Source organism: Vombatus ursinus, unplaced genomic scaffold (genome assembly GCF_900497805.2).
Source record: "Vombatus ursinus unplaced genomic scaffold, bare-nosed wombat genome assembly UNPS02000021.1, whole genome shotgun sequence".
NCBI lineage: Eukaryota > Metazoa > Chordata > Mammalia > Diprotodontia > Vombatidae > Vombatus > Vombatus ursinus.
This window is the reverse complement of record NW_020939799.1, coordinates 83,091-104,827: the sequence shown is the minus strand read 5'-3', so window position 1 is coordinate 104,827 and position 21,737 is coordinate 83,091. Positions and strand designations below refer to the sequence as shown.

The following is a 21,737-nucleotide window of genomic DNA, read 5'->3' as shown; positions in this document are numbered from 1 at the left end:
CCCCCAAGATGAAGTGACTGGTCATCGCGAGAGTGTCCCGTGCAAGGGAACGCTCTCGTTTTTCTCCTGGCTTGTTCTGAATGAAGTTTTTGTTCCAACCCATTCAAAGCACCACCATTGCTGAGAGGAAATGACCTCGGCCACTCTGCAGCAAAGTGACGGCGTCCCTTGGCCTGCTCAAGTTTTCTGACCCGTAGAAAGGTCACATTCCTTCTTCTGAGGTTCTAACAATAGCAGCCTTCCGTAAGGCTTTATGGTATGCAAAGCACTTGACAAAGAGAATCTCATTTTGATTGGGGGGGGGGGTTGCTATTATTATCCCCATTTTACAGATGAAGAAAATGAGGCCAAGAGAAGGGACTTGCCCAGGGTCACACAGCTAGTTAAGTCTCCAGGGCTGCATTCAAATTCAGGTCTTCCTCATTCCTCCACACCCAGGGGTCCAGGCAGATAGTCCCTCCCAGAAAAGAGAGGCAAGCCTTTAAAAAAACCCCAAAACTTTATTATCCCTGCCCCAAGGCTGTCCCCACTGCCCCATGTCTGGGGCCGGCCCCTTCACAGCTGCTGGGCTATCTGCTCTATCCGGTGGAGAGTGTCCTCAGACTGGAGCTGCTCCAGGCTCAGCAAAGATAGTCCCAGCTGGTCCTCCTGGGGAGCAGATTTGAGGGGCGAGGTCAGACAGAGGGGGCGTCTGTCAGGACTCCCATGGGTGATGCAGCACCCCGGAGACCTAGGTTCCCTCGGATCATCCGTGGAACGGCCCCTCTCTGGGCCTCAGTTTACCCATCTGTACAGCACGGCCAGCTGCTGCCTTCTAGAATGGGCCCAGAACACTCCTACGCCCCGGCAGAAAAGCGGGGCCTCCCTCACGCTTGTCACCCCAGAGCTTGAGCCCCCGGCCACCGGCCCGGCGCCACGGGGACCGAGAATAAAGGTGGAAAAGCAGGGGCCCTGGAGGAGGCAGAGATGAGGGCGGCTGCCTGGGGACTGCCCGGGCCCAGTCTGGGCCTGGAAAGAGACAGACTCAGGACAGGGCAAGTGCTGAGGCTGCGGTCTGCCCAGGAGTCGGGGGGCCTGGGCTTTCCTGAGGCTCTCTGCGTCCACCTCCCCCTGACCGGGACGAGAGAGCCCCCGTGGCCCCTGGTGACCTCGGGGGGAATTTAGTCAGAAGGAAGGAAGGAAGAGCTTCGGGGGGGGGGGGGGGAGAAAAGAGTAATCACCAGGGACTCCCTGGAGGAGGTGAGGGAGGAGAGGAGCGAAGGCTCCCAGGCTGGGGGTGGGGTGCTGGGGGGAGAATCGGGGCGGCTCACCCGGTGGAAGGGCTGGGCCATCTGCCTCAGGAAGTACTTGGCCACCTGGACGCCCTCGTCCACCGTCAGGTTGAGGTTGGCGTCCGTCAGGTGCTCCTGAATCCAGCGAGGCAGCTTCCCGCGCTTGTCAGCCCGGGCGAAGCGCTGAGGGTGAGGAGGGGGCTCAGGCTCCCGGCCCGCCTGGCAGGGGGCACCCCAGGGACCCCGACCCCCACCCAGCTCGACCCACCTTGTCAGCAAAGATCATGAGCCCATAGTCGGTCTTGCCCCGGATGGCGCGGCCCACACACTGGGCCGCGTGTCGCATGGCATCGAAGGTCAGGAAGTCGTTCTCTCGGATCTGGAACTGATCACGGAGGAACTCCAGGCGGGCCTGCGGGGGGGGGAGGCAGGGGCTGCCTGGTCAGGAACTACCCCCATGGCAGGGCACCTCCCGCAAATGACCACCTCGCAGGCCTGGGCCCCACGCCCCCTGGCCTCAGCTGAACCGGACCGTGGCCTCAGAATCAGGAGGCCTGGGTCCAGGGGCTCAGCCCAGGACTCTGGACAAGTCCCCTCCCCCCCTTAGGGCCTCAGTGTCCCCACCTGTGAAATAAGAGGGTTGACCCAGATGGTCTCTAAAGACTCTCTCCACTCTGAGGTTTTATGTTCTGAGGTCTCAAACGTTCCCTGTTCTAAGGGCCCTCCCAGCTCTGACTTTCCACGTTGTAAAGGCTCTTCCAGCTCCGACCTTCCATGTTCTAAGGGCTCTCCCAGCTCTGACCTTCCACGTTCTAAGGGCTCTCCCAGCTCTGACCTTCCATGTTCTGGGTCCTCTCCCAGCTCTGACCTTCCACATTCAGGGTCCTCTCCCAGCTCTGACCTTCCACGTTGTAAAGGCTCTTCCAGCTCCGACCTTCCATGTTCTAAGGGTTCTCCCAGCTCTGACCTTCCATGTTCTAGGTCCTCTCCCAGCTCTGAACTTCCATGTTCTAAGGGCTCTCCCGGCTCTGACCTTCCATGTTCTAAGGGCCCTCCCAGCTCTGACCTTCCATGTTCTAAGGGCTCTCCCAGCTCTGACCTTCCATGTTCTGGGTCCTCTCCCAGCTCTGACCTTCTATATTCTAAGGGCCCTCCCAGTTCTGACCTTCCACATTCTAAGGGCTCTTCCAGCTCTGACCTTCCATGTTCTAGGCCCTCCCAGCTCTGACATTCCATGTTCTAAGGGCCCTCCTAACACTCGATCTCTGCCATGTGCTCAGACATTCTGTGGTTTAAGATTCAAATTCCTTCCCCTCCCTCCAGCTTCCTACTCACCTTGAGAATTCGGCTTTGGGTGTAGACATAGGGGACACCAAACATGATGACGGCCCGGCCATAGTGGTGGACTGCGGGGGGGTGGTGACGGGCCAAGGGAGAGAAGAGTATTTGTGGGTGGAGGGTGGGGTGAGGTAGAGAAACTGGGCCCTGGGCCCAGCCTTGCCCAGTCAAACGGGATGACTCGGGCAGAGCAGAGAAGGAGACACTTGTATGCAGCTCTCCCAGGTCCTGTCTGTGCCCAAGGAGAGTGGGGTGGGTGGGGCACACCATTCCTAGTTCCCAGGCCCCGCCCTGACCCCAGGGGCTGGGGAGAGAGGACACTCACCAAAGTCAATGCCCTCCGACACCTTGCCCCTGGCCACGGACAGCAGGATGGCCCCTCGGCCGTTCTCACACGCCTGCAGGGGACGGAGGCGTCAGACTCCCCCCAGCAGCTATGGGAGATGGGGTGACCACGATCCCCGGCTACTGGCTTTCAAGTGGCCAACCCCCTCCTCTTACAGACCGAGGTTCTGGGAGAAGTGCCTTATCCAAGGTCACCCCCTCCCTGCTGCCCAGAGCCAGGGCACGGCCCGGCATCTCTTACCTCCTGGTACTTCTCCAAGGCCACGCTCGTCTCTGCTCCGTCCTGGGTCTCAATGAACAGAAGCTTGTTCCGCTGAATGTTCTCCAGAATGCCCTGGGCATTGGGAGGGGACAGTGGGGGGAAGAGCTGGGGGCTCGAGGCCTAAGAGCCGGGGAAGCTGGGACTTGGGGAAGGAGGAAGGATCAATGCCCCCGAGGACTCCAAGGCCAAGGTCGGGGGCTCACCTGCTCATACCAGGCAGCCACGGTGCTCTCCATGTACTGGTAGCTGGTAAAAAAGGCGACAATACCGTCGGGGACCACGGCGGACATCTCCAGGAGCAAGTTCCCATAATTCCGGATTACAGCTGTGGAGAGCCAGCCCCCACCCCAGTCAGAAACAGCCCTCTTCCCTCTCGCCACCCCCTGGCCCTGCGGACAGCCCTCTCCTGACCCCGGGGCTCAGTGACGGTCTCTCTCCTATCCCAAGGGGCCTGCCCGGCCCCCCTCCCACCCAGAGAGCCGGGGAGCCCCTGCCCCAGCCCCCAAACCCCTGGAGGCCAGACCCTCTCTTAGTCTGGCAGCCACCCAAAGCATCAGCCCCAGTGAGGGTCAGAGCTGGGGCTGCTCCCAGCCCCTGCCTAAGACATCCAGTGAGTTCCCCACCCCCATCCCCAGGCCTCTCAATGGCGACTCACCGATATCCTCTCGGGTCTCGAACTTGGAGCTGATGGCCACCTGGTCATTGCCTCGGCCAATGATCTGGAAAGACCGAGAGAGGGAAGCGTTATGGGACTGTAGACGGAGGCCAGCTGGGATGGGTCTCTCTGCCTCCGAGACCAGCCCTCTGACCAGTGGGCAGGCAGGGCTCCCTCTGGGTCAGGGCTGGGCTTGCGTGAGCCTAGGCTGGAAGTAGACGGAAGGAGGAGGAAGCCGCGTCTCCCCATCTTCCCCAAAGAGAACAGACCCGGGGTGGGGGGACCCTCAAAGACCTCCCGACCCCCACACTCACCATGGGGCAGAGGCAGACCCGGGCCAGGGTCATGGTGAAGGTTGCCATGGTCACGGGGTGGAAGTCCAATATTTTGGGGTAGATATCCAAAGGGGACAGAGTCTGGGTTGAGAGGAGACAGAGGAGCAGAGGCTCAGAGACGCACAGGTGGAGGGGCCTTGGGGGTCTGGGGAGGCCAAGGGACTGCGGAAGCAAACAGACCCAGGAGACCACTAAGGAAGACAGTGACAGAACACTGGGGGGGCAGGGGTCTGGGCCCCTGTGGAAGGGAGACAGGGAGAGCCTGGGGCCACAGGAATCTGAATGAACGCCTCCGGCAGAGACACCGTGGGGCTACAGCCCAGTCTGGATATCTGCAGATGTGATGGGAGGGAGTGAGGGTGTTGCAGGCGTGGGGGATGACCACTGCAAATGGGCCGGGCTGGATCCCGAGGCAGGAGGGGGCCGGTTGCGCTCAGACTGGAAGGTTTGAGCCCAGAGGGGACAGGGAGCAGGGACTGCCCTTCACACACGTCACTGGCCTCTGCAGGACAGCCTGGGGCAGGGGGCTGCTGCAGAACTCCTGGACTGCAGGGACAGGCAGACGGGCCGGGCAGGACTATTTCCTCCCAGAGGCCCTGGGGTGTGGGGCACATTCAGCAGTGGGGAGAACTGTCTAGGGAACAAGCTTGGGGGCACTGGGCTTGTGGGACAGAGACACGGGCACAGGGAGAGACAAGGCAGCAGGGAACAGAGTCAGGGGCCAGGGCAGAGTGTTTGGGAGCCTGTGGTGAAACTGAGGACCAGAGGGGGGCTCCTGGGGAGGCAGGGACAGACTGGTATCCCCAGAGCTTGGCACAGTGCCTGGAACATTGTGGGCCCCCTCAATAAACGCTCGTTTACCTGACTTGACCAAGGTGACACCCCCTCACAGGTCTTAGGGGTAACAAGGGGATGTCAGGAAAGGCCTAGGCAGGACAGGACACTGACTTAGAGACTCATGGGGGCTCAGGGGTCTCAGAGGCTTGTGTAATGGGGACGGCTGAGAGAGGTCAGCAAGAAACAGGGCAGAACTGGGGGCTGCAGGGACCTACAGGGACTACAGAAAAGAGCCTTGGAGGTCCCAGGGAAGAACAGAAGAGTAAGGCCCAAAGGAAGGACTTGAGAGCACTGGGGAGCCACTGTGGGGTGAGCAGAGGACAGAACAGCAGAGTCAGACATGGAAGCTCAGACAGGGTAAACTGAGGCAGAGCTATAGGACTAGGGGACTGAGCAGCCAAGCACAGAACAGAGGGAGGGGCCCAGTCAGGAAGAACAAGAACACTAATGAGCTTGGCGCTTATGTGGCACTTTCCAATTGGCAGAGTCTGTTATCTCCTTTGACCTTCATAACCACCTGGTAACATGGTGCTCTTATCAACCCCATTTTATAGATGAGGAAACTGAGGCCCAGAAGGGTCCTGACGCTCTCACAGGGACGTGGGGGTGGCGGGAGAACATGAGGAGACGAGGAGGCTGAGAGGGGCGGGCGCCGGGGGGGTCTTACCCCTGAGGTGATGATCACAGACTGAAAGCGCTCAAACACCGGCTTGATGGCCAGGGAGGCGTCCATGCAGCTGGCGAGGGATTGGGGAGAGAAAGGTCAGGGTGGCCGTCCAGAGGTCAGGGGAGAGGGGAGGGGGAGCGAGGGGCCTCACCTGAAATGCAGGACCGGGTTGGAGATGGTTGGGGTCCTCTCATCAAAGGGCTCAATGATGATGGTAAAGCCTGGGCCAGACAGGGAGGGTGAGGCACAGTGTGCCCGGGGCCCTTCCCACCCCCAAATCGACGTGGACCCAGCTGAGGGGGAGCAGAGGGGGGCTGGGAGGCCAACCCACCCCCCGGCACAAGGCAGCACTCACCTGTCCCTCCATCCCTCCGTGTCTCCCTCCCTCCCTCCATCTATCTATCTATCCCTCCTTCCCTCCATGTCTCCCTCCCTCCATCCACCCATCCCTCCTTCCATCCATCTATCCCTCCCATCTCTCCATCTCTCCCTCTATTCCTCCCTCCATCCCTCCCTCCCTCTATCCCTCCCTCCATCTCTCCCTCTATCCCTCCCTCCCTCCCTCCATCCATCCCTCCCTCCATCCATTCCTCCCTCCACCCATCCCTCCATCCATCCCTCCCTCCATTTCTCCATCTCTCCCTCCATCCATCCCTCCCTCCATCCATCCCTCCCTCCCTCCATTTCTCCATCTCTCCCTCCCTCCCTCCTCGCTGTCAAGGCCCTGCCCCGATTCCCTGGGGTTAATCTCCAGGGATTAGTGAGAACAGATGGGCCATGTGCAGCCATGTCCTGGTGGTGTGGGGGGGGAGGGGATGGCCAAGCAAGAGTCGGCCTGGGGGAGGGGGACGTGTCAACCTCCTCCCCTAATCTCTGCTGCCCTCCTGCTGATTCAAAACAACCAGGCTGCTAAGCACCCCGACTACAAGTGTGACAGAGGCACACCAGGACCCCCAAAATGTCAGAGCTGGGAAGGCACTGGGAGACAATCAAGGCTAGCCCCATTCTGTAGGAGGAAAACTGAGGCCCCCGAGAAAGGAAGAGGGGAAGGCCAGAGCCGGCGGGGGGGGGGGGCTCACCTCGGGAGTAGGTGCTGACCAGCGTGGCAAAGTTGGAGAGGAGGGTGAGGGGGGAGAAGTCAGCCAGATCCGCGATCTCGAGCGTGTGCAGCAGGGACCTCAGCCGCTCGGCACAGAACCTAAGGGGCGAAGGAGGGAGGCGAGGGCAGGGGAAGCTCAGGCCTGGGCCTGGGCCCGGGCCACATCAGACGTGTCATTCTTGCGGGGAGGCAGGAGAGGGAAAGGCCAGGCTCAGAGAGGCAGGGGGTGTCCATCGGGGTCAGGAGAGTGAAACTGGCCTGAAGGTGGAGGTGACGAGTAGGCAGAGGGCCAGAGGGAGGGAAACCTGGACCCCAGGGCCACTGGTCGGAGGCCAGCCAGCACAACTCCCTCATTTCAGAGGAAGAAACTGACACCCAGAGAAGGGAAATGACCAGGGAAGGGGGTCTGGGTGCCTCTACAAGGAGACCCAAGGGGCTGGGGGGACGGCAAGGGGGCCAGGGCTCACCGCAAGGGCTTGCGCTGGATGCAGACACGATGGGCCAGGCCCCCCAGGAAGGCTGGCGGGCTCTCCTGGACCACATGCTGCGACCGCAGGCGCCACTTTACGTACTCCAGCAGGCGCCGAAGGAAGCCCAGGAAATGCTCCGCCGTTCGGATGGAGCCGGGCACTGCCTCTGCAGGTGGGGGCGAGAGAGAGATGTGAGACAGCGCGTCCCCACCACTAAGGGCCCCAGACCCAGGTCAGGCCAGCTCCTGACCGCGGCTGGAGGGCCGGATGGACCTTGCGGACCCAACCCCCCTTTACACGGGGGACCGAGGTCCACCTGGGGACCTGTAGCTAGACCACGGGCGGATTCATCACTGCCCCCTCTGGGGGGCTCAGAGCCCAAAGGACATTAGAGACATCTAGGTCAACCACCTCATCTGGCAGAGAGGGAAACCGAGGCCCAGGGAACATCCCACAATGCACGAGGGGAGGAAGCCGGGCCTCCCTCCCGCCCCCTGCCCCGCCTCTCTGCATCTTGGCCGGTTCCAGGACGGGGACAGCAGGGAGCCCGGGACCCCTCCTCACCCTGCAACACTTCATCAGGAAGGACTGGGTTGGCCAGATGGGCGTCAGTCTCGCGGGCTAAGCTGGCCTCTCGAAGCCCCTCCACCAGGCGGCGGTACTCCTCCCGCAGACGTTTTTCATCTGTCTCCTTGATCCTGGGGGGAAGGAGGAGCCCATGGGAATTGGGGGGCTGGGGCGAAGATCTGATGCCTGGTCCCTGCCCTTGGACCCAGCAGTTTGGGGTGAGCTTCCTGCTGTCTCAGGGAATTCTCCAGCCAGACCTCAGACAAGTGCTTTCCCCTCTGGGTACCCCAGTGCCACTATCTCGGCACTCCGATTTCCCTCTCTTGTTCCCCCTATTTCTCTCTCGAAGCCCCAATTCTCCTCTGTTGGCACCCCAATTCCCGTCGGTCCCTCAGTACGTCCTCAGTAAAACGGAAGGGTGAAGGCTGATGACCTCTAAAGCCCCTCCCCCCTCTGACACTCCGGGTTCTGGGACCTCTCCCACCTCTAATGTGACCCCTTCGTTTTACAGAGGAGGAAACTGAGGCCCATAGAGGTTAAGGGATTTGTTAAGGTCATCGAGTCAGTAAAGAGCTGAGGTGAGACTTGAACCCAGGGCCTCTGACTCCAAAGGCTCTTCCCACCGCTTTGACAACCTCCATTCCATGAAGAAAGGGGACCCTCGGATCTCAGCCGCCAGGCCAGGACTGTGGGACACGCAGTGCCTGGCCAGAGCCAGAGCCAGGAGGAGGTGAGCCCCGGGGCCTACGATGGCCTTGGGCTGGGGCTCAGGGTCAGTCAGGGGGTGTCGAGGCAGGGTCACCGAGAGCTGCCGCGGGCCCCTCCTTACTTGTGAACCGTGCGCTGCAGCGTCTCCAGGTTGGTCTGACAGCGGTCCAGGGTCCGGCGGGTCAGATTCACACTCATAGAGTCGATGCACACGTTGTCTGAGGGACAAAGGGGCACAGCGGGTGTCACCATCCCGCAGGGGCTCAGGGTGGGAGGGGGCGTCCCCGGCCGTCCCGCTCACCGATGTTGTGGGCCTCGTCAAAGACCACGACGGCCTTTCGGGCCAGCTCTTTGGAAACAAGGTCGGCGATCTTGGGGTCCAGAAGGTAGTGGTAGCTGTAGACGATCACGTTGGCATGAAGAATCTGGGGGAGAGGAAGGAGGAATGCGGGGGAGAGCCGATGGGTGCAGGGCCCCTCACACCTCTGGCATCCCCAGCACTGACGTTCTATGTTCTGAGGCCCCTCCCACCTCTGGCATCCCCAGCACTGACGTTCTATGTTCTGAGGCCCCTCCCACCTCTGGCATCCCCAGCACTGACGTTCTGTGTTCTAAGGCTCCTTCCACCTCTAACATTCCACACTGTAAGACCTCCTCCATCTGACATTTCATGTACTAGGTTCCCTCCTACCTGACATTCAAGCACACACACACACATACATCCTTACTGAGTATCGGGCAAGGAAGTATGGGCACCAGCCTTTCTGTCGTCCAAAGGCCTTCAGGTCGTCCAGATTGTAGATGCCCCAGGGGATGGGCACTTGGCGGCCTTGGGCATCAAACTCCTGGGGGCAGGGAAAGGCCTCCGTGAGCACAGGGCTGGACATTCCCCCCCGCAATGGAGGCCGCCCCCACCCTCTGGCCCCAGGCACCTCATAGAAGCGGCAGTGAGGGGTGCTGGCGTCCTGCTCATGCTGGGCCCGCACGTAAGAGGCCGTCAGGCTGTGACACTTCCCGTCCACATCCTTTCCAAACCGCAAGGGGATCACCTGCAAAAGGACCCAGGGAGAGAGCCCCCAGGGCTCGGCTCGGGGCTCATCCCACTTCTAGAATTGAAGGCCCTTTGTTTGTTCCACCACACCCCTAGGAAGCCTGGTCTCCAGATCCACATTCCTACATTCTGACTCAGAACGTCATCCCTCTCCTACTCAGGGACCTTCCTGGACTTCCAGGATGAGGACAGAGACAAAGGGAAGAAGAGAAAGAGAGAGAAGAAAGGGCTCTTAGACCTTAGAATATAAGAACTGGGAAGCCCCTTAGAACAGAGGAAGCTAGGGCTGGGAGTTATCCTAGAACACAGAATGTCAGAGCTGGGAGGGCCCTTAGAACAGGGAATGTTAGGGCTGGGAGGGCCCTTAGAACAGGGGACGTCAGGTCTGGGAAGGCCCTTAGAACAGAGAAATTTCAGAGCTGGGAGGGCCCTTTGAAAATGGGATGTGAGAGTTAGGGGAGGCCTTAGAACAGGGGATGTCAGGGCTGGGAAGGCCCTTAGAACAGGGAAATTACAAAGCTGGGAGGGGCCCTAGAACAGGGAATGTCAGAGTGGAAGGGCCCTTAGAAGAGGGAGGGTCCTTAGAACAAGGAATGCTCCAGTTGAACAGAACCTCAGAAGACAAATCAGACTTAGAGGAGTCCTGAGAAATTGTCTAGTCCTGTTCTCTTGATTTTACAGATGGGGTAACTGAGGCCCAGTGTGGGGAAGCCAACTTGCCCAAGACCACAAAGTGCCCCAGTGGAAGTGGAATCCCCACCCTTTGGCCCCTCCTCCCCTTCCCACCCCGAGGCTCAGAGTCCCTCACCTCCGGGTGAATACACAGATTCTTCCGGGAGCTCAAGGCCAGGCCCAGGAATGGCACCTTCTCTCCCTCCTGCTTCTCATAGGAGTCCATCAGCTTCCTGAGCTCCTCAATCACCTGGCTCAGGGAAGGAGGAGAGGAGGAGAGAGCGGTTGAAGGCCCCCTTTCTCAGCCAAGACTGGGTCTTCTCTGTCTCCACTGCCCAGCCCAGGGGCCCGGCCTGCCTCCCAGCAGCAGAGATGGGCTGCACCAAATCATCCCCACTCCCCGGGCCCAGGAAACTGCAAACAGTCATGGGAATGGCTTACTGGTGGCCCAGACCAAAGAGGCCCCTGACTTCACCAGAGACCAACCTTCTCAATCTCAGGGACAGTCCTTGAGCAGTAGATGAGCTTGGTTACTTCCAGGGGGTGAACCTGCTCACAAATCGGGGAGCAGGGGAAGGGATCAGCCCACTCTCCAGCTCAGACCCGCCACCCCAATTCCCACCTCCACCCCCAGTTTTTCCCCCACCTCAGACCCAAGTACTGCCTCACCCGCTGGTATGCCACGATCAAGGCCAGGAGGGAGATGGTCTTGCCAGTTCCCGAGGGCATCTCGAGGACCCCATGACCCTGTGTGTGCCCACCCCCCCAAGAAACATGATCATCTTACAAACACAGTGTTTGAATCTGAGCACGATGAAATATTACAAGTTGAAGAATCAAAACCTCAGAACACAGAAAGTTACAGCTAGAAAGGCCCTTAGGAGGAAAAATGCATTTATTAAGCACCTGCTATGTATACTGAGGCTGGCTAAGTGACTTGCCCAGCCACACTGCCAGTGTCTGAGGCTGGCTTTGAACTCGGGTCTTCCTGACTCTCGTCACTGTGCCCAGTGGCTGCCCTCAGACAGCTTCGAGCCCAGGGGTCCTTACTCTCGCTGTGCCTGGACCACCCCGGCAGGCTGAGGGAGCCTGCTGACCCCTCCTCAGAGCAATGTGCTTAAACGCATGAAGGCTTAGGAGCTGGGCTCTGCAGGGGGCCGGTACCTTGGCATCCAGGGTCCGCTTGAGCTCCAGCATGTAGGAGAACTGTTCGGGGTAGATGTAGTCATAGGGAAAGTGGACCAGGAGCCCATCGACATTCAGCCTAGGGGAGGGAAGGTGCATCAATGACCCGGGCCCTGGGAGGGACCCCTGGTCTGGCCCCTCTGCGGGTCCTCCCCCCTCCTGTGTAGGCTTTCTGGACATCCCCTCTCCCGGCTGTCCTCCTGCCTCTCTGACTGCTCCTCCTCCAGATCACGCCCTCTGACCCTGGGGTCCCCGTGCTGTCCTGGGCCCTCTTCTCCTCTCTGTACAAGTTTCTCTGTAGAAGTCTACACTACCCTGCTCACACTCCAGGCTGGCACCTCCCACTGCTTTTCACACACCATGAGCCGGGGGGCTGGCGGACTCTTAAACCCAACACATCGGACTGGACACCCCGTCTTCCCCCTGCACCCCATTGCTATAGAGGGCACCGCCAGGCCCCCAACTCAGGCTCCCAGCTTAGGGGTCCCCCTGGACCCCGGGCATGTCTAAAGGGTCACCAGCGCCTCAATGTGACCTTTGCTGTATCTCTGCTGCCACACTGCCCCCCACCTGGACTGCTGGGGGGGGGGGGGTCTGCCGCGCTGGATCTCCCCCCACTCCCTGCATCTTCATTTGGCCACCAAAGGGATTTCCCCAAAGCTCAGTCTGGCCCTATCGCCCCCCCCACCCCAGTAAACTCCACTGACTCCCAGAGGCCTCCAGGAGTAGGCCCAAGGTGCTCTGCTCCGCATTCAGTGCCCTCCTGCCCCAGCCCCCCTCCCACCTTTAGAAAAGCAAGGTTACAGACCCCGGGTTACAAACGGGGAAACTGAGACCCAGAGAAGGACCGGGTCGGCTGGCTGGGGTGCCCTCCCTCCTCCCCGGCGTCCTCCAGGTCCCAACCAGCCCTGCACTCCTATAGAAAGCCCCCCCCCCCCGCCCCCAGCAATCACTGACCCCGTCTAGAGGGGCTGTGCACACATTGGCCTGCTTGGGTTTCCCCCATTACAGGGCACTCCTCGAGGGCGGGGCCTGTCTTTGTATCCCCAGCGCCTAGCACGGTGCCCGGCACACAGTAGGCGCTGCATAAATGCTCACTGACTGCCTGCAGTTACGCCTCCAGTGCCCCAGCCGTCCCACTCGAGTTTATGCCGGCGACTCTCCACCCCCGCCCCCCGGATCTCCAGCTGGAAGAAGCCGCAGAGCCCCTAGAGACCAATACCCCCATTTTGCGGATGAGGAAACTGAGGCCAACACAGGCGAATGACTCCCTCAGGATCAGCCGGCTCCTACATTTCTGAGGACCCATTCGAACCCAGTTCTTTCTGACTGCAGGTCCAGCCCCCTGCCTACCCTCCGCGCCCCCGGGCTGCCCTGCCCAGGCGCCCCCCACCCGCCCCGCTTCTCATCCCCCCACCCCCCCACCCGCCCCGCTTCTCATCCCCCCATCCCCCCACCGCTAGCACCCTCCACTGAACCCCCACGCGCGGCTCCCTGTCCTACTTCATGGCGGGATCCACAGCGTCCCTAAGGTGAGGCCCCGCCCCCTCATGAATATGCAGAGAGGAACTAAGCCCAGGAACCTTCGGGGGCTCTCTCTTCTCATTGGCTAAGCGCACGGCGCACTCTGTGCAGGCGGGGCTCTAACCGGGAAGGAGCAAAGAGCGCGCGTGCGCACGAGGGTGGGTTAGGGAGGTGAGAAGGGACTAGTTTGGAGTGACGGCAGTCATCCTTAATCGCTCCCTGACTGCAGCGCAGGCGCGTCGGGAATGGAGAAGGCCGAGTGAATCGATCGCCATTCATTCTTGTAATAGAGTCTTAGACCTTAAAGGATCCTGGAATGTCAGCTGGGGTGGGGGTGGGGAGAAACCTTAGAACAGAGAATGTCAGAACCTGGAATGTGAAGAGTTAGGAGAGCCATTAGAACAGGGAATGTCAGAGCTGGGAGGGCCCTCAGAACAGGGGATGTCAGAGCTGGGAGGGCCCTCAGAACAGGGGATGTCGGAGCTGGGAGGGCCCTCAGAACAGGGGATGTCAGGGCTCGGAGGAGCCTGAGAACAGGGAATGTCAGAAATGTCAAGCACATTAGGGATATGGACTGGATCTGTGAGTTCATTAGCTTCAGAAGTTCCCAGCGACCTTCCTCAATTAATACAGTGCAGGTACCTTCTCTGCAATTTGTAGTAAAAATCAATCAGTCGATGAAATTGCATTTATTAGATACTTACTATGTGCCAAGTGCTGGGGATACAAATACAAGAAGCAAAGACAGTCCCTGTCCTCAAAATACTTACATTCTAATGGAGAAGTCAACCTCCAAAGAGGAGTGGTGCCCTGAGAGGGACACTTTGGCCCAGAAAGGCACTAGGATGGTAAGTGGGGAGTAGATTGACACATCCCATCCGTGAACAATGGCAGAACTCATTTGATCCTTGTTCATGGTCCAGAACTGGAGGAAAGAGTGGGAAAAGATGAAAGGAAAAGGCTCCCCCAGGATAGAAGTTTCTCTAGGGCAGGAAAGGAATTTCTTTTTTTTTTCTTTTGGTGAGGGCAATTGGGGTTAAGTGACTTGCCCAGGGTCACACAGCTAGTGAGTGTTATGTGTCTGAGGTCGGATTTGAACTCAGGTCCTCCTGACTCTAGAGCTGGTGCTCTATCCACTGCGCCCCCTAGCTGTTCCCAAGAAAGGAATTTCTGAGGAGGAACAGGGCAGAACAAGCCTGTGTCAGAGCTGAGACTTGACCCCAGGTCCTCCTGACTCCGAGGCCAGCACAGTGCAAAGAACGGTAGCTGTGGAGCTTGGGGCCTGGGTTACAATCACTACTTCTGATCTCACATGTGTGATTTGGGGCAAGCCACTTAACCTCTATGGGTCTCAGTTTTCTCATCTGTAGGAGTCAGACCAGATGGCTTCTTCCGGCTCTAGTTAAGGACATTAGAACACAAACTTTTCAGGCTCAGAGTAACCTTAGCGCATAAAAGGCCAGAGCGAGGAAGGAACTTCAGGCAGAGCATATCAGGAGCCTGGTGAAGTCTCCCTTCACAACACAGCCAGCCAGCTTTGAGCCGCGGCTCTGCCCTGCCGGCCAGGGGGACACTCCTAGATGTTGCCGCTTGTCTCTCCCACTGAACCGTGAGCTCCTCAGAGCAGGGACTGGTGTTTGCAGGCACAGAGGAAGCATGTAGTAAATGCTGCTTGGCCGGATTTGAGGAAAGTCATCTCTGGGCTTCCCTTTCCCTGGTCCCAGGAGGAGCCTGCCAGCCCTGGCTCCTTCCAGCTCTTTGCTACACATCTCCTCTGGCAACTGAGAAATCCTTCACTACCCACTCCCAGCCCCCTTTCCTTTGGGCATTCTCTCTGCTGGGATGGATGGAGAAAGATCTGGGTGGGCCAGTGGGAGGGATTTCTGGAGGGGCTAGTCTGGGAGATCATGGGAGATGGTCAGTAGTAACCAGGGCTGAAAGACAGCTGCACAAAGTACCTTTAATTAGAAAGGATTTTTATTTTTCCTATTTAATTACAAACAGAGACCAGACAAGACTTGAGGCACTTGGTCTGGGGGGAGAAGGGGGGAGGTTACTACGCCCCCAACCCCCAAGGCTGCTGGTGGGAAGGAGAGCAGAGGACAGCATGGGTCAGAGTTCATTTGAGACTGGTGCTGTGTGCATTGGCTGAGGGAACCTTATATCTTCTGGGATCATGGGGGGCTGGCTGGGGTTGGTTTTTTTGGGGGGGATAGAGCTGATTGATCTGGCTCAGCCCTGTCCACTCCATTCTGGTGTTAGTGCTCTGGACATGTGGCTGGAGGCTGAGAGGGGTAGTAATAATGGGGACTGAATTCAGGGTGCCCCTTCCCCTCTCAAAGGCAGGATCCAAGCTCATCCCCCCGTCCCCAGGGCTATTGGCAGGAGCGATGGGGAGAAATTCCCCCTAGTTCCTCATGTTGGCATTGGCTCCTCCTGGCACTTGGTCTGGGGTCCTACACCTTGCCACGCTGAGGTTTCACTCTGGGGAACAGCTGGGAAGACAAAGGCCACTGTGAGTCTGGGGTGGGTGGGAGTCTGGGTTGGTGCCTCCTTATCCCACTTGCCAGATTGTAATGGAACTTCCCATTCTCTACCCCGGCCTGCATAATGACCACTGCAAGGGGCAGCTCCCCTTTTCTCCTCCCCCCAGAACCTCCCTTGGCTACCTCCCCAGTGTAATGGAGCCCCCCATTCCTCCACCCAATAATGAACCCCCCCAGTGGAACCACTCATCCCCCCCTCCCAATGTAATGGAACCACTCAGGTCACCTGACACCCCCCAGTTGGGTGCTCACCCCAAAGTAGTTTCTGGGCACATATCCTTCCTGGCCCCGCAGGGCTGCCCACCACCAGTCAGTCTCCTCGGGGCCATCCCGACGCAGGACAGTCACGGGTTCACCCTCACGGAAGGACAGCTCGTCCCCAAACTCGGCACTGTAGTCCCAGAGTGCATAGACTGCCCCTCCATACAAATGGCCCATGCTCTGCTCGGCCTCTGAGACACAAGGCCAGAGTCGGGCCTGGAAGGAACCTCAGCAATCTTCCCCATCACTTTACAGAGAAGGAAGCTGAGACCCAGAGTCACACAAACATTCAGTGTTGGGGCCAGGATTTAAACCCAGTTCCAAATCCAGCACTCTTCTCACTGCACCAGGGTCTGGCACATAACCTGACCTTAATAACTGCCTATTTACTCGCCGACATCGGTCCACGCCGAGGACGTGGGCTAACGCACGTGGGTGTTAGCGTGATCCCCTGGCCCTGTTCCACCCCAACTGCCCCTGCCCCTCGCCCTGGTCATCTCCCACGCCTCACCTGCCAGGTAGGTGGCACAGTCTGCATAGCCCTCCCGGTAAGGATCACACTTCTCAATGGCCATGGCCCCGTCACTCAGGGTTGTGGCAAAGATGGCAGCCCCATGCTGCACCAGGGCCATGCAGATGGCTGTGTCATTGCAAGAGGCCGCACAGTGTAAGGGTGTCCTAGGGCGAGACAGAGAGGTGACCGTGCTAATGAGTACGACCCAAGCGCCATCGAGAACAAAAATCACTTCCCCAGCACCCCTGAGCCCACCAGCTGAGGGCTGGCCACCATGTCGTCCTGCACTGGCTCTTATATAAAACCCATCCCAATGGATTGGGGGCCAGGGCAAATCCCCTCAGAGCTCTGTGGTCCCCTAGGAGTGGTGAGGAAGAGAGCGAAGTGAATGGAGCTGGGGCTCAGAGATCCCTTGACCAACCCTCCTACCCTGTCTCACCAGCCATGGCTGTCCGGGGAGTTAACATTGGCACCAGTACCAATGAGGAAGTCCACAATGGCATAGTTAGCACCACAGATGGCGTTGTGCAGAGCCGTGATGCCCTCCTCATTGGGCTGGCTGGGGTCATTTATCTGGAGGGTAAGGTGGGAGACACAGAGTCTAGTCAGCCTTGAGGAGAAGAGGAAGGGGGCAGAGCAGCCACTTTCTCCTCCCTTCCAGCCCCCTTCCTCTCACCTCCTTCACCGCCTGCTGCACTACATCCAGCTCCCCGGTGAGTGCCGCGTCCAGCAGTAATACCAGGGGGTTAAGGCGGGCCCGGCGGGCCTTGCGGGGGGACCCCCCCTTCCGAAGCACTGAGCGCATTTCCTAGGGTGGGAGAAGAAGGTCGCATCAAAAAGGAGCTGGCTGCCCCCTCTTCTCTGTCCTCTGGGACAAATCCCCTCCCTCACCCCCTTCAGAGGCTAGAGAGGACAACGGACAGATACAGAATAGGCAGAGCCTCAACAGGAGGACAAAAAGTATTGGAGAAGGCCTATCTAGCAGTTAGGAGCGGGAGTATAGTGGCCTGGACATAAAGGCCTGGATTTTAACCCTAGTTCTGCCCCTTGACTCACTCACTGTGTGACTTTCCCCTCTCTGGGACAGAGTTTCCCTACCTGTAAAATGAGAGGGAGAAGATAACCAGGCCATTTCTTAGGGCCCTCCTCCCTCTGAGAACCTAAGAACCTAAGGAGGCCATAGTTCTAAGGTTCAATAATGGTTGCAATATCCTCCAATTGTATAATGGTGCAAAGTTCTAGGATTCCAAGATTCTAGGCTAGTCCTGGGAGCCTTGGATGATTTCAAGAATCCATGGTTGTAAAGAGGTAGGGTATCAAAATTCTATGATGATTTCAAGATTCCATGACTCCTAGATTCAATGATGGTACTAAGATTATACAGTATCAAGATCCTATGTTTCCAAAAGTCTCAGATGTGTCTAAGGTTCTATTATGGTTCCCAAAGTCTACCCTGATTCCAACATTTCAGGATAATTCTAAGATGATGTAATTCTAAGATTCTATGAGGGTTCTAAAAGTCTATGTTGGCTTGAAGAATCTATTGTTCAGGATTATATGGTTCTAGACACTATGTTCTAAGATTTTATGTTCTAAGTTCTAGACACCATGATAGTTCTGAGTCCATGACAGTTCTAATATTCACTGGTTCTAGATTCTAATGGTCCAGATGCTATAGCAGCGCTAAGATTCTATGATGATTCTAAGAATCTTTGATGGCTTTAAGATTGTATGATTCTAGATTCTATCAGCTTTCTATTCTCATTCTAACAAGTTACTGGATTTGGGGCTCTGTGGTTCTAGATTCTATGACAGTTCTGAGATTCTATCAAGACTCTGAGAGCGTCTCATGGCTCTGAGATTCTTCAGTTCGAGGCACCATGGAAGTGCTATGGTTTTATAGTTCTTGTATTCTATGCTACCTCGAAGACCATATGGTTCTAGAATCTATTATCCTTCTAAAATGCCATTATGGTTCTAAGAATCTATTGGATCTGAGAGTCTGTGGTTCTAGATTCTGTGATGAGTCTAAAAAGTATCTTTGATAGCTCTGCAATTCTGTGATTTTCGACTCTGTGTTAGCTCTAATATTCTGTTATTATTCTAAGAACAGGTTAGCTTTCAGAATCCACGATTTAAGATTCTGTGGTTCTAGACACTATGGTAATGCTAAGGTTCTATGGTAGTTCTGAGAGTCTATGACGGCTTTACGATTCATTGGTTCTCCATTCTGCTGTTTTGGTAGCACTAAGATTCAATGATGATGCTAAGCATCTTGAAGGCTCTAAGAGCCTATGGTTATGGATTCTAGCATTCTTTTAAAATTCTATTATGGTTCTAAGAATCTACTGGATTTAGACATCTGTGGTTCTAGATTCCATGGGAGTTCTAAAATCCTATCATGATTCTAAGTGTGTTTTGTGGTTCTAAGAGTCTGGTTCTAGGTGCTACGGAAATCCTATGGTTCTATGGTTCTTGTATTCTGTGCTGGCTCTAAGATTCCATGGTTTTTGGTTCCATGACGGTTGTAAGACTATGGCTCGATTAGAAGGAGAGCCCTGAGGGCAGAGATTGATCTGGGAGAAGGAGGAAGGAAGGGAGGCAGAGAACCCGCATTACTCACTGTGCTCTGGGGTGGCAGTGGGTCAGACAGGCTGGGGGCTAGGGTAGGAGCTGGGGGGGCTGGGGCAGGGGGCCCTGCCCGTGCATCAGAGCCCTCAGTGATGGGGGGCAGCTCAGGCTCAGGCCCAGCAGGTCCAGTGCCACCTTCACGGGGAGGGCCACCGCCGCCACCACCACTGCCCCCATGCCGATGGAAGAGGCGGTTGATGATTTGCTGGTACTGCTTCTTGTGCGTGGGGGGCAGGGCTGGGCCAGGGCTCTGCTCCATCGAGCCTCGGCGCTTCAGGGGCCGTGGTATTTCTGCCAGCACCCGGGCCACTTCCTCCAGCTCGGGCACCGTCTGGGCTTCCGGGGGTAGCGCGGGTTGTAGCCGCGTGGGGCTCAGGGGCCGAGGCACAGCCCCTTCCTCGGTCTCCACAACCTCCAGCGTTGGGGCTAGCAGCCCCTCTAGCTCTGGTTCTGGCTCTGGTTCTTCAGGGGACTTGGGGGGACCTAGCAAGAGGAAAGAAGCCACCAAGCATGACATAGGGACTCCCTCCTCAAAATCCCCCATTCCCCGGTTCATTCCCAGGTCGAACATTCAACAATCCTGACTTTATAAAGCTAACAACCCACAGGCCTGCCATTTCACTAGTCTCTTCTGTCCTTCCCCCTGTCCCCTGTCCTAATGCTGAGACCAACCTGCCCTGAAATCTTGGAGTCTGTGCCCTAACCAGAGACCCCTCGATGCCAACCCCACCTCCTCTGCTCTGGAAGGCACTCCTGAATTTGAAGCTTGAGAAATGGGGACCCCAGAGAACACAGAAAACCTTCCTGAGGATGATGAGGGTGGCACAAAGGGAGGGGGAAATGAGGCACAATTTCATTTCCCATGAAAGAGGGGGCAGAAGGTAACTCTGGCTCAGACACCTGACAGAGATGATGATTTCCTCCAGCCAGGACTTTAACCTGGAATATGAGGCTGGTTCAATATCCTTCCCTCCCCACCCTCTGAGGAGCCCAATTCTGTACTCACCTTCGCCTCCTGTAGGTCGAGCAGGTGGTACGAGCTGAGTGGCTGGAGGTTGGGCTGGGCTCTGTGGGGCTGGAACCGGGCTCAGAGGGGCTGGGCCTTGGCCTGGGACCTGGGGACTCAACTTGGGTAGGGGAGCCCGTGTGACGATGGGTGAGCCCGGAGGCCCTGCCTTGGCCGCCCCGTACTCCCAGAAGGCATTTTGCAACTTGAATATCATGGAGAGGGGGATAGGGCGCTGCCGGGGGGATCCCCGAGCCTGGGGGCTGGTTGGTGGCATGGCGATGCGACTGGCCGGCTGCCAGCTTCGAGGAAGGGTGCCAGGGACCCCTGGGCCCAAGGAGCGACGATACCCCGAAGCCTCTGTCCTCCGGTCACTGGCCAACGGAGAGACTTTGTAATTCCGGGGTAGAGTGGAACTGGTGAGGCCATCCTGGAAGGGCGGAGGGGGGCAGAAACAAGGTGATGATGTTCCACTGCTCACGCCCAATTCTCCTCTCTGGGCCTCAGTTTCCTCATTTGTACAATGATGAGCTTGGAACCTCAAGATCCCTACAGACCCTTCTAGCTCCAGTGTGCTTGGTCCTGTGTTCTTTGTGTATAGGAAGCGTTGGCCTAGAAACCCTGCCACCCAGACTCAGCCCCTCACCTTTCCGGGACCACCCAGGCCGTCCAAACTGCTCTCCCGCCAGGGTAACAGCTGCAAGGATGGGGAGGATGGGCGAAGGCCCCCAAAAACATCCAGGCCTGAGGGAGGAGGAATGAGGGTTAGGAACTGAACGGGACGGGGGCGGGCTGCACCTCCACCGACCCCTCCCCAGGCCAGCTCACGATCATAGCTGGAGGGCTGGGATGATGACTTCTTCTCATAGGCCACATCCAAGTCTGACTCATTCCAGCTCTTAGGGGGACGCCGGCGGAGTGTCAGGTCATCTATGGGAGGCAGGGAGAGTTTAATCCATGTCCCACAAGGTTCTGTCCCTTCTTCTGCAGGGATCTACCCCCCATCTCCCACTTCTCTGGGGCCATAACTGTTCCAAGGCACCTGCACCCACATCCACAGCCCCCTCCCAATTGTATATACCTCCATCTGCTTCCTCCACTCTCTTACCTTGTGCCCGAAGCGGCGCAAAGGCACTGCCCCCAGCACCTGGGGGTGGACTCCCAAAGAGGGCAGAGCCCTCATAATTGGCAGGCAGGCCCAGACGGGGCGAAGGTCCTCGGTGGTCAGGGAAGAAAGCCTGAGGGCCATCACCCCGGGGAGAGCCAGCCCGTCCACCCACTAGGAAGTCATATTGTGGGGGGGGACCTGTAGGGCGGAGGGGGCCGGAGCCAGGCCTAGGGGATGGGGCCCGGCCCAGTGAGCCAACCACAGCCTCATAGGTCATAGTTTTGGGCCGTGGGGAGGGGGCCCGTTCCAGCGATGAGTATGACTCTGAAGACAGATAGACAGGAGTGCGGGGAGAGGATGGACGCCCTTTGGGTGACAGGGGACTGTATGGGAGCAAGGCAGGGGAGTTCTCTGAGCGGGTATAGGTGGCATCCCCACTGTCTGCCACCTTCCGGGGTGAAGAGGTACGGCTAAAATGGTCAGGAGTGGGACTGGAACTGTATCTGGTCAGCTGGAAAGAAGGCAGGAGGAGAGATGCCCAGTCAGTGGGAGGGAGTAGGAGAGGGCTCAGGGGGAAGGGACCCAGGGGCTCAGGGAGAAGGGACCCAGGAGCTCAGGGGGAAGGGACCCAGGGGCTGAGGGGGAAGGGACCCAGGGGCTGAGGGGGAAGGGACCCAAGGGCCCA

At 57.9% G+C, this 21,737-nt stretch overlaps 2 protein-coding genes across 4 annotated transcripts in view; both read right to left on the bottom strand.

Moving 5' to 3' along the window:
* Window positions 1-471: 471 nt before the first annotated feature.
* ERCC2 (ERCC excision repair 2, TFIIH core complex helicase subunit) lies at window positions 472-13,009 on the bottom strand. 2 transcript variants are annotated; one of them, XM_027849683.1, is made up of 23 exons: window positions 12,966-13,009; window positions 11,442-11,541; window positions 10,947-11,024; window positions 10,764-10,826; window positions 10,414-10,527; window positions 9,487-9,603; window positions 9,283-9,399; window positions 8,856-8,979; window positions 8,676-8,772; window positions 7,844-7,977; window positions 7,277-7,445; window positions 6,790-6,908; window positions 5,862-5,931; window positions 5,711-5,780; window positions 4,186-4,287; window positions 3,872-3,935; window positions 3,420-3,541; window positions 3,196-3,288; window positions 2,935-3,007; window positions 2,607-2,677; window positions 1,540-1,683; window positions 1,311-1,454; window positions 472-648 (listed from the first exon to the last, which is right to left on the bottom strand). In XM_027849683.1, the coding sequence occupies exons 1-23, from the start codon at window positions 12,968-12,970 to the stop codon at window positions 556-558; spliced, it is 2,283 nt and encodes a 760-aa protein (XP_027705484.1). In that variant the 5' UTR covers window positions 12,971-13,009; the 3' UTR covers window positions 472-555. The 2 variants fall into 2 exon arrangements, with proteins under 2 accessions (XP_027705484.1, XP_027706150.1); XM_027850349.1 differs by lacking the exon at window positions 12,966-13,009 and adding an exon at window positions 12,685-12,790.
* Window positions 13,010-14,941: 1,932 nt separating this feature from the next.
* The window catches only part of PPP1R13L (protein phosphatase 1 regulatory subunit 13 like), a 14,886-nt gene continuing 8,090 nt past the window's right edge, over window positions 14,942-21,737 (bottom strand). For both annotated transcript variants that reach the window (XM_027848710.1, XM_027848074.1), the window contains exons 4-13: window positions 21,053-21,563; window positions 20,773-20,874; window positions 20,591-20,688; window positions 19,945-20,374; window positions 18,931-19,421; window positions 16,984-17,115; window positions 16,747-16,880; window positions 16,305-16,471; window positions 15,785-15,984; window positions 14,942-15,481 (exon numbers count right to left, since the gene is read on the bottom strand). In XM_027848710.1, coding sequence (XP_027704511.1) covers window positions 15,443-15,481; window positions 15,785-15,984; window positions 16,305-16,471; window positions 16,747-16,880; window positions 16,984-17,115; window positions 18,931-19,421; window positions 19,945-20,374; window positions 20,591-20,688; window positions 20,773-20,874; window positions 21,053-21,563 — 2,304 coding nt within the window. In that variant the 3' untranslated portion in view covers window positions 14,942-15,442. The remainder of the gene's footprint in view (window positions 15,482-15,784; window positions 15,985-16,304; window positions 16,472-16,746; window positions 16,881-16,983; window positions 17,116-18,930; window positions 19,422-19,944; window positions 20,375-20,590; window positions 20,689-20,772; window positions 20,875-21,052; window positions 21,564-21,737) is intronic.

Coding starts and splice junctions, on each gene's coding strand:
- ERCC2 (XM_027849683.1), bottom strand. Junction 2,678..2,934: donor GTCGGAGGGCATTGACTTTG/GTGAGTGTCCTC, acceptor ACCCCCCCGCAG/TCCACCACTATGGCCGGGCC. Junction 1,684..2,606: donor CCCAAAGCCGAATTCTCAAG/GTGAGTAGGAAG, acceptor CCCCCCCCGCAG/GCCCGCCTGGAGTTCCTCCG.